At 38.2% G+C, this 11,773-nt stretch overlaps 1 protein-coding gene across 1 annotated transcript in view; it reads left to right on the forward strand.

The window, feature by feature from the left end:
* Positions 1 to 2,794: 2,794 nt before the first annotated feature.
* spred1 (sprouty-related, EVH1 domain containing 1) overlaps positions 2,795 to 11,773 on the forward strand; it is a 43,166-nt gene continuing 34,187 nt past the window's right edge. Inside the window, exon 1 of the mRNA XM_015390698.1 lies at positions 2,795 to 3,501. Coding sequence (XP_015246184.1) covers positions 3,470 to 3,501 — 32 coding nt within the window. The 5' untranslated portion in view covers positions 2,795 to 3,469. The remainder of the gene's footprint in view (positions 3,502 to 11,773) is intronic.

Here is an 11,773-nt window from a genome sequence, read left to right on the forward strand (position 1 = left end):
AATTAAGCAGAAACAAGGGTGTAACTTTGTGATGAAAGTTGGTGGAGACACTCATAGGGTAGTAGCTGATGGAACTACAGTTACTCGACACAAACGCTATCAATAGTGTTTGTATTTTACAAAATTGAGCCGAAACATATTGATTGAATGCTTTGCTATTGTTGAGAACACAAAAGAACCAAAATACACTAATATTTATATTTATTGGTAGTTAGACATTAATGTATAAAAAAAGGATAAAAAACAGCCGATTCTAAAGCCAACAGCAATATATCGTGCCTCCCTACTATGCACACAATATTAGTTTCATTCATTCATCCATCAATCCATCCAGAAAAATGTAGATTGATTGATTTGATTACATGTAACGACGTTACGTAATTTAATTACAAAAAAAGAGTAACTGTAATTCGTTACAGTTACAATGAGAAAATATGTAATTCAGTTACAGTTACTTCCGAAAATATTAAGAATGACAAATTTAGTTACATTAAAAAAAAAATATAAAGAAAAACCTTTGCGAAATATGTAATGATATTTTTATTGCTTCGCGCCCTGTATAGCCGTTTCCCACTACGGCTCCTTGTCTCTATCATATTTGCCACTCTGATGATCCATCATGTGTTGGTGGAGCCTCCTTGAGGAACAGCAAGCGAGCGGACGGTTCTATTTCAGCTCAAGCAGCGCATCAAACAGTGATAGGCAGTAGCGCAGCTACATGTAGCGAAGCTATTAGTTTAACTACATGTTCCAGTAGCTTGACCGTAGAGTCGCTGCTTTATTTATCAAGTAACTTTCCTGTAGTGACGTTATTGCTTTGATCAAGAAGCGACGTAGCGTCCACAAACGCAACAAAATCCAGGGCATAACTAAGAAATGAAACCAGGTTTTCTATTTTGAAAAAACAGAGTTATTTGTTGGACATTCACGCATGAGCCTCTATTCTGCCTCTTCTGTGTGTAGTTCCCAAAACTGACCCTACCACACTGTGGCCTTATCTTCAGAGATTATGAAACTTGTTGAATTCTCAGATAAAAAAATAAGTGTACAGATGTCTGCTTTGCAAAAAAAAAAAAAAAAACTGTCAACGTCCAGGACATCCAACACCAACCTGAGAACTCACATTCAGGTGAATCACTCATTTCCCTCCTGCAGTATGCAAGGAGGGAAACTAAAGTTTAATAAGGTGATCACTGTAGGAAAGAAGTGATTTCTGAACCTGCTTGTGTTAGTCTGCAAACTGCGTAAATGGTAGAGCCTGGGGGAGGAACAGAAAAGAGTATGGCCCGATGAGAGGAGTCTGAGAAAATCTTACATGCCTGGTGCTGGCATCTATTCTTATGGACATCCTGTGATTGCCTGTCAGCAGTTCCCTCTCAGCTTAGTGCTTTTTTAAGGTTCACATTTAGTTCTCAAAAATTAAATGTTGAACATGGGTCAATACTCATTAAAACCTTAAAGTAATCAAAAAGTAATCAAAAGTAATTAGTTACATTACTTTTTAAAAGTAATCGAAAAAGTTACACTACAATTACATTTTAAACAAGGTAACTTGTAACTGTAACGGATTACATTTTTAAAGTAAGTTACCCAACACTGTACATCAGTGATTGTCCTCCTTCAAAAGCAGCAAAATCCACTTTAGAAATTTGTCCCACTGTATTGCTGAGAGCCAAAGTCTATTGAAATTATTGGTGGGGACGTCCCCACCAGTCCTTTAGAAATGTATGCCTGTGTGCAGAAACATTTACAAGTAGAACCTGATATATTCAACAAGTCATTCCGGTTCATAACATCTAATATCGTGTTCTATTTCTACCCGAAACGTATTGTACCAAAAATATTTGTAGATGTTGGAGATCGGCCTGTTTTTCAGTATAGTCCTGTTTCCCTGACTGTGACTGGCTGGATGTCCTCTCTTCATCCTCTGACATAGGAGCTGGCTTGGAGCTCGTCTGCCTGGCTGCGTGTTTCCTGCACGGGGCCGCCTTTGACAGCTGCTTTTTGTATCTCTGCTTCTGGATCCTTGAACCCCAGTCGGCCTCAGCAGATGGACACTAACACTGAGCCTGCTTCTGCTGGAGGTTTCTTCCTGTTAAAAGGGAGTTTTTCCTCTCCACTGTCGCTACAAGTATGCTTAGTGTGAGGGATTGCATTCAAGTCAATGAGTTGATGCAATCAACTGGTTTTCCTTAGATAAAAAACTTTGAATGAATTTGACTGTACAATCTGGTGAATTGTAAATTGCCTTGAGATGACATGGGTTGTGAATTGGTGCTATAGAAATAAACTAAATTGAATTGAATTGCACTACACTCATGAATTGTGCAGCCCTCTAAATATTGTAAAATAACTTAATATTTCACATATATATATATAAATACATATATATACACATATATATACATATATATATACATATATATATATATATATATATATATATATATATATATATATATATGAGAGCATGTGCCCACCTATGATAACTTCGCATACTGACGCTCCTCTATATCAATGCGATTAGGGAAACTTCTTTTTGGGAAGTTTTGGGACTACTTTAGTTGTTCCCCCCGTACATCGACATTAGCCAATTCCCTACATAATGATGCAAAGGGCGTATTTTAAAAGTGCTGTTAGTTTTTAATAAATCAGAACCTACTGTGTGCTAACTGGAATTTTGCTTGCAAAGTTAAGTTGTTTTTAATACGTCGCGGAAGGTTACGTTTTCTGTCGAGAGAGGGTCAACACATCCGCCCAGTTTTCCGATGCTTCATCCCCCCTCTTACCGCCCCCTCCTTCCCCGAGTTGAAAATGGAGTTCGATTAAAGCAGATGTCCACCAACTTTTCCTGGGAATTTCATACCTTCATGTTTCTTTTCTCCCTATGTTTGCATACTGAAACAGTCAGTATCCTTACTTTTTTTTATGGGCTTCGGATGCCTTTACTGCAGAATTCTCGGACACGTTGACGGGGAGCCGAAGCTGCACGGCGCTTTTAAAGTGTCGTCCTGGAGCTGAAGTTGGACGAATGGATGCTCGACGTAAATGACCTGCTAAAACGTTAAAGTCTACGGCGACTTCAGCTTTTTTTTCTTTTTGAGGATCTATAAACATTTTTTTTTTGCATAGCGGGGAATCTGTTGTGTGTTCGCTAAAGGAGAATGGTGCCGCTGGCTCATTTGTTATGGTCGGGTTTTACTTCCAGGGAGGATAAAATGAATCAACGGCTGTCATTCCTCCTCGCTGCTCTACACTAGTCCCTGCCAACAGAGCTAAGCTAGCTTTCACTCGGCGTTCGCGGGGACGCTCGGTTAGGCATGCCCCCTCTTTGTACATTGTTTTCCCGTCATCCTTAATAGGGGGGTTCTTCGTTTTATGAAGGAAAATGGTGATTTTTGTGGTATTTTATCCCGCCGTCACTGCGCCGTCGATGCTATTGCTAGGATTTGGATCCTCGTGAGGAAAAATGAGTGAAGATTCAACAAATCCAAACAACGAGTGAGTACTTCTCACATTAATATCTACAAATGTTTAATTATATTGACTTTTACGCACACGAATGAATCTAAAATAACTGTTCGGATTACTTATAATAACAGTGTGTGCTTTTATTCACTGTCCCAATAATATTTCTGATTATACTGCGCTGGTATTCCAGCATTTTCTCTTACCTTTAATATATTAAATGTGACTTCTAATTGTTCATTCGTTACTTGTAGATCAATGTCAGTTTTGTTATAACCATAACAGTAGCACATCTGAAAATAATGCAATCCCTTTTATTCATCTTGTTTTGACACATCTGACGTGATCTTTGATGGGATAATGTATATCAGGCCTCCATATTTCAGTCAGTTTGATTCAGTAAGACAGAGAAATGTATGTTTAATTTGTTTTTATTATGTATATAGTAAAATATATATACCGATCGCCACTTTTTACATGTATGTATTCATAATCTAGTTTTTTAAAATAAAAATGTAGATATTTTGACAATCTACAGCGTTATATTGACCGTGTGGATCTGTGTGTAGACAGCTGCTGTCCGCCATGATTTCGATCCCTTTCAGTTGATTTATATCCTGCATTTAATCCTTGTTTTTAAATCGAGCCTATCTTTGAATCGCAATCGACTTATTCATCGTCGTCGGGGTTTTGAAAAGAGCAGAAGATGGCTTTTTTTCTCAATCACACATATTTACATATGACGGTTCCCATTCATAAAAAAACGCAGTAAAACTGTAACATTCACGCCCCATCTTTCGCCACCAAAAAACCCGATACTACGGTAATGTGTACATGCCGTGCCCATTGTGCGCTACACACGATTTATGATCACGTTTTGATATTTTTTAACAAGGCTGATCCCCCCCCCCACCCTAATGTAAGCGCTTGTTGACAGTCAGTGAGAAATATCTGCTTTGGGAGGTGGTGCGGTCACATGATCTCCTCCATTCATAAAGTACCTGCCTGCCCATTCACAGCACTGTACACTGTTTCGCATTGCACCGGCGATCGCTGAATTGATTGCATTTTTTTGGGGGGGTAGATCCTGTTCGGTTTGCTGTAAGCACAAAAGCTTGCCTTTATTTTATACATGTGGACTATTGTGACATATAATACCTTTCTCTTACTCCGATGATGTTTTTTTGTCACAGAGGAAGTGAGATGTCCTTTACAGCCATTTACATTGTCCTGATGTGATTACTGAAACACACCCATTTCTTCTCCCAATCCTTTGTAGTGCTGACTAATTTAGTGCATTATGTTTTGTCCTTGAAGTATGTGATCTAATGTAACATGCCATTCAAGCATATTTTTGTATTATTGGCTATTTATTCATGGTAAAACTGAGCCTTTAGCACATGTGACCTAAATTTTGAAGGCTGTTTATGTATATTTATCTAGGTATTTAAGGGTTGATTTTGCTAGACGAGCTAACAGGTCTCATTGCATTTGTCTGCAGGGGAAAAAGGAATTAAACACAAGCGTAAAATTTGACCCATCTTAGGCAAATATCAAGGATCCGAAGCCCCCACTTTGGGAATTTATGCCGTGGGCTTATGTATTATCAGTGGGTTTTAAACTACAGTGCTTGGTTTGTTCCACGCTGCATGATGGCGGCAGCGAAGAAGATAAACTGATTCAAACATTGTTGCTATGATTCCACAACCTTTTGGCCAGTTGTATGATTCATGGGAATGAAAGGAGAAGACGGATGATAGATTGTCTTTATATCTTTGAAGACCACAATTTAAGAAATTATGTATGCCTCGTTTTAGCTGTTAGAAAAACAGCTAGGACATCATTAAGTTTCCGCTTTTTAGATTTGGACATTGAGGTTACTGCCATTGTTTTTGTGTAGTTTTGTATCTTGGATGATTTAGATTAATTTATAACCGCCTCTCTAATATTCTTAGAATCCTTGAGTTAATGTTGGTCATCAAACAAAGCTGTAATTACTTACAGACATAATTAAAACATGCCTTTTTTGTTTGTTAGTTTAAAAAAAATCTGTGTTCAACTCTTACTCATTTCTATTATGTGCCCCGGTAGCTTTCTTCTTCAGTCAGTGACTGCACAGGGAGATTTAGGTCTTTTTTCACACCTGATAGTCGATTGGCGTCATTGTTACCATTTTCCCCTGGTGCAGATTTTATTTTACAAAGCACTTTGCCAAACCAAAGCAAACCTTTGGATCCACCTCTTATCCCCCTGGCCTGTGGTGGCACTGCACGAAGAGTCACTCTAAAAAGACATGTTTTTTTTTTGTTTTTTTTATATACTCAAGGCTCCAAATGAGGCGGCGACATGCGAGATTGTATAGCGTCAAAATTTTGGCTCCCCGGAGCTTCCGTAGCTGAAGTATTATTCTCACGGTGCAGTTGCCACATCATGGCTACCGGTGAGAATGGGAAGTAAATCCTGAAAAAAAGGAATAAAATCATCCGTTGTTTGGAACTGGTTTGTGTTTGCTGCAACAGATGTGGAGCAAGAACCCCCACGCTGCAACATTTGCCTAAAGGCAGCAGCAGCACAAACCTTTTTCAGCATCTTAAACAGAGGCCTCCAGCAGAATATTAAAAAAAATGCCACTCTCTCTTGGACGAACAATCCCGAACAAATCAACAAACCTCAGCTAAAAAAACAGCCATCCGTAGCCTAAACGTTTGCGAAAAGCACTGCATATGAGAGTAAAGGAGCACAGTCGCTTTGCACATAGCTAAAGACATGGTGACCATATATACAGTGGAGAAGACAGGGCTTAATAATATTAAATAAAACCTTGTACTAAACATCAACCTGAAATGTATGTGAAAGCAAGGGTAATTATCAAGATGGTTAGCACTAGCTATAAGGATGGGAGTATTCTGATGGTAAAAAACTGATTTTATGTGGCGATTTTCTCATCATGGAATGTTTTAATTATGAATATGCTAGATTACTTTTTATCTGTGACCCCTTATGGACAAATGGAATATAAACAATCTAAGATTGGATTTATAATACGGCCTCGGGATCGATTGAAGGGTATTACGTCAAAGCTTTATTTTTAAATTCTGCTTTAATACGCTGCTGTATCTTTATTAATTGTGCTTTGTTGCTAATGGTGTCCGTAAAATGAACGGGGTGGTTGAATTGTGGTGATTTTAAGATTTCTAGGGATGTTTAACATGTCTTTATTGGTAAAAGTTTAACCGGTGTTCTTTTCAAGCGTACTGCTGTGTTTAATGTGAATATGCAAAACGGTGTACCGGTGATTGGGTGGATGTTAAGAAGCTAATAAGTAGGGGGGGGGAATCGGAAAAAAAATATTAGCGTATCAATGTGCAGGCTTCCCTGCTCAGAAACTCGTCATTGTTAGTTGAGATGCTCCGATGTATTGCTTAATGTCATATGACCTAGAGCACTTCTTTATGGCTGTCTGAGTTCCCCTTAAACACAAGAGCTAACCAAGATAAAAAAAAAATATTTTTTTATTAGGTAAAAGGATTTCATCTAGAGGGTAGAATGTGGCCTTGTCTTTCCAACTAACTCCATAACTACTCAATCTGCCGGTCAAAAGTGGTCTGCTGTTAGATTAAAAAAACACAGAGGGAGACTGTTTAATTTTGCGACAATGGAGTGTTGTCAGCAGCCTTTAGAAGGGCTAAACCTGGAAGTTACAAGTCAAGTGCCCCCTGATGGCTTAACATTTCACAGTGTTTTAATTACTGGTCTCAGTTAGCTTTTACTGCAATTACCCGTTTCCTCCATATCTAAGCCAGTTGAATAAGAAAATGTTGGACTGTATATTAGTGTTTTATCTTTTCTTCCATTCATCACATCTGTAAAATTAGCTCGAAGTGACTTTTTGGACTCAAACAGCCTGGCGAAATATGGAAACACTAACACAGACAGTGTAGAAGGTAGGGCTTCTGGTATCCCCACAATAATGTTTTTAACAGCTCCATTTCTGTAGGGCTTCTAAAGCTTCACAAGTGGAGAAAAGTAGGACTGGTATGACCACTGTATAGCTCACTGATATAAAGCAGGGTATTTTAATGACACAATTGTGAGCAGTGTGTCTTCATGTGACTTTAAACATCAGGATAACAATGCCATTGCAACCAGGGGCAGGAATTGTGTAGACAGATTTCAAGTTTTTTTTTTTACCAGATTCTTGTAAACTGGCCTAGATGTGGTGTGAAATCTCTCTGTCATGTGCTGGCTTGTTGCGTCTCCAAGCTTCTTCTCTGACATAATTCCGTACTTAAAAATCAACCTAAAAACCTGTGCTTTATGGAGCTCAAGACTACTTATGCCTCTGTTTAACTTTCTTTTGTGTGTTGATTCCTAAGTTTGGCATTCGTCATGCTTCACCATGACTCTTTGATGCCTTACGGCTGCATGGTTGGCTGCCTTGTGCTTTTCTAAAATATTTTTCAGTTTTCACACAACAGGAAAGTTGTCCTGTAAGGTTTTTGTGTTTCAAAAAAAATATTTGTTAATTGATAAAAGCAAAGAGGGCCCTAGGGTAGTTTTGTCTTGAAGGTGGTCAGGGAATTAAGCTGTTGTGTAAATGCACAGCATGGCTTTTTTTTTTTTTTTTTTTTTTAAGAAACATGTTACTTGCCTTTGCTGCAGCGGTGTTCACAAAGCTGAAATGACAAGAGCTCATAATGCCTTGTGAGATTCTGCATTCCATCTGTTAGACGTGTGAAGAGTCAGTCTGCAGCTTCAAACTGATGTTGTTGAGAGTTTACTTACCATTATGAATTTTTCTTTGTGAATGTCGTACCTCTGTGGGACACGCACGGGCTATGGCCTCATTTTTTGAGATTCCTGCCATTTTGTCTTTTTCCAGTCAGGTGATCCTCTGTATCTCCTTTCTCTGTCAGCTTCCTTTTTGTATGATGGAGTTAAAAGCGCAATGTTCTGTCAGCCAATGTGGGTGTCTTGATCTTATCACTCGAGAGCTGTTTTTCCCTCTTTCCTTTTTGCAGAGCTTCCCAAAAACATCCTACCCAAACAACCCCTATCGTGTCTGAAAACAACGAGCTTAGATGGCTCCTTCAGCTTTTTGAGTGCTTTATGGTTTGAGTTATTACTTCTATTCTCTCGCCCGCCTATTAACCTGAATAGTTTCTTAGCTCTTTTAATCATATATTTTGAGGGTATGGCAGTTTCTTAGATACAGCTTCCATTAGTTTTTGGCCAGTTTGAGATGAGCTTTGTGAAAAATGCCCCACTTTCACAGTAACGTAGCATTTAAAGAAAAATAATAAGAAAACGGGTTGTAAAAACTTCACTTTGCTGCACTTTTTAATTTTAGTATGAAATCAGATAAAGGTTTTGCCTGAATGCTTCAAAACATAACTGGAGATGAGGTTTTATTACTTTCTTTCTCTCAAAAACCTGTCAAGCCATATTTTTTTATAGTTCTTGCAAATGGTGTCATTTTATAGTCCTATCTCTATCAGATGGGAAAAACCATGGCATGGCTATTAACAACCTTCAGTTAATCAGGCTAGGCTCATGGATAGCCATTCTTGACTTGAGACAGTGCCAGTAATTTGCTAATTGTGGTTGTTAAAAGATGTTGCTTGATAATAGTGAGGGATTTCTGCCCAGTGACAGTCTGTTTTTCATGATGAGCAATATATATATTTCTTTTAAGCATGATGAAAGTATACCATTCTTTCAGCCTTCTACAGAAATAAGTGGGGGAGGGACAACACTGGGTTAATTAGAGAAAACCCTATGTGGCGCTTTTTCCTCCAACTCACAAAAATTATTTAATTTCTGACAGTGGAATTAAGAAAGGTGGTAGTCGTTTTGAAACTTCAGGTTTTTTTTATATCTTCACTAGGTCTTGTAGTCTTTAATATCTTTTTAGCTGAACAAAAGGTCTTTTGGTTTTGCTTCTGTTTTCTTTTGCGGAAGTGTTGGTTCTTATCAACGTGGCTTAAAAATGTTTCATTTGACAAACCCGAAGTTGTTTAGAATTGTTTAGAATGAGCCGGAAAGCTGCGAGTACCTTTTTTTACCTCCTAAAGGTTCACACTTGTAATCTGTAAACTCCAGTCTGGTATTTTATTGATAATCTCTCGAGCTAGTCTATGTATTCGTTTTTTTATCTGTATATAGAGACAACTTGTGATGTTTGTGGTTGAGACAGGAAATCAAAATGAAACGCCTTGCATCGTGACGGACTCTGGATTCCCATGGTCAGATTAGGGCTTGGATCCTCTGTATTTTAAACCTAAGGCACTTCCTTCTAGTTATTTTCATTTCCTCTTCAAGTATTTTAGGAGCATGCATTAAGTGACACATGTTTGTAGATTAATAAGAAAGTTTGTTCCTTGAAAGATGAACAATAATAAAGTCTGTGTAGTCTGTGCACATATGGACTTGTGATTTAGCTGTGTGTGTGCATCACGGCATCCACATAGCTGGGAATTTGTCTGTGTTTCTTTGTCCAGGAGGGCTTCTGATGTTCACATAGCATATCTTAATGCATTTAAGAAGTGCTTTTAATACCAAGTGGCTGAATTGTGGATATTGTTTTCAGTTAAGATGCATGTGGTAGCATGAAGGGTGGACCTTGTTGGGAGCCCTTTGCTGCAGCTGTGCTAAGATGGCTCTATCCTGTTGGGCAACAGACATAAAAGGGCACAGATGTAAATCCTAAACCTTCTGTCTTTAGGTTTCCAAATGCTTTGAAAAGAGGATGCCGTTTCTGTGCATGTGCCTCACATACACACTCTTGTGTATTTATCTGGATAGAAACATTTGCCGTGCCTTTGTTGGTGGAAAAAGATATGGTCTGATCCTGGATTAGGGAAGTAAAAAAAAAAAAAAAAAAAAAAAAACTTGATAATGGTATTCAATTTACAGCCTTGCCAAGATTTGACATATGATCAAAGTGTGTTAGCCTGTATTTCATATCTATTCCCTAAATGTCTGAACACATTCTCTCATACACTGTGACTATGCTTAGTGCTGGAGGTAGATTTGATTGGTTACTAAAAATTTTTGATCTATCAAATTGCAAGACATCTGTTACTCAAATGAGTTTTGTTCTTATTTTAGCATGATCTACTTGTCTATGATAGGATGTTTATCTGGGATTGTTTAACTCTACTTGTATCAGCCTCAGATGGAGCTCTGTTTTATAACTTTTTACAGCAGTAAACGGGCCACCATCTCAGTGTGGTGGTTGATCATTCCCGAGTAGCATCAAAAGATATATAGACTATTTTTTTCCCCCACAGCTACACGGCTCGGTCCTATGGGACTATTTTCACATCAAAGGCGAGCAGAGATGCCGCTGCAGTTAAATTTCGTGGTTCCTCTTTTTGTAATGGCAAGCGTAAGGTTTTAATTTACTGAATGCTTGTGGTTTGAATTAAGATCCTCTCAATATGTGGCTTTGATGAAGGTTTGAGAATAGCTTTCTGGCATTTGATACACATATGGGATTCTTTTAGATTTATAGTGTGCCACAGGGCAGCGGGAGTTGGAGGACTGATGTTGGGGTTGCAGGCCCAATATGGCAATGGATGGTTTGATTTGAAAATGATTGTTCAAGATATTATCCTAGTTGACTGTTCTGCTGTTTATCTACCATTATATAGAACATATTATTTTGGCCTAGTTAGGGTTATCCGTCGCGAACACAACCAAAAGTAGCTAGAACTATTAACATTTAGGTTTTGCTATGTCGTGCAGCAGATTAGGCTTGTTTTTTCGTTTTTTTTTGTGTGTGTGTTTTTTTTTTCTCCCTTTTTTTCTGACTCAGTTTCTAGCTACGCTGAATGTTCTTGTGAGAGAGATGACTCACCAGCAGCCTGAGGTGTTGAGAATAGATAGGGCAAATTTTTCTTTCACTTCTCTTTCTATAACCAGCGGATTAGTTTTCACTGCAGCTAGTGTTACCAAGCTTGTGTTGCCTGCTTAGTGTTCACACTGTTGTTATTTGCTTTTATTAATGGCCAACCGACAGTGTCTTCAAAAGTACTTTTACTCTGAATGTCTTTACACACATTTGCTTTTGTTTTCTGTATGTCGGTGCCCTTTTAGATTGCATTCGGTTGTTTAGGAGACTGTTGCTAATTAGATTGGTTGTTAACACTGTTTAGATTGGATGCACTGGTGGGATCAATGGGCAGGTCTCAGATTTGTATTACATTTTTTTAACGATAGGTTATGTTTAAATTTAAATAAGTGCTTTACTATAAAAGCACAACTTGAGTTTTGTCTGCCTCAAAATTATGTTGATCTCCAA

This window comes from Cyprinodon variegatus, unplaced genomic scaffold, assembly GCF_000732505.1.
Source record: "Cyprinodon variegatus isolate N-32 unplaced genomic scaffold, C_variegatus-1.0 Scaffold21, whole genome shotgun sequence".
In the NCBI taxonomy this organism is placed as follows: domain Eukaryota; kingdom Metazoa; phylum Chordata; class Actinopteri; order Cyprinodontiformes; family Cyprinodontidae; genus Cyprinodon; species Cyprinodon variegatus.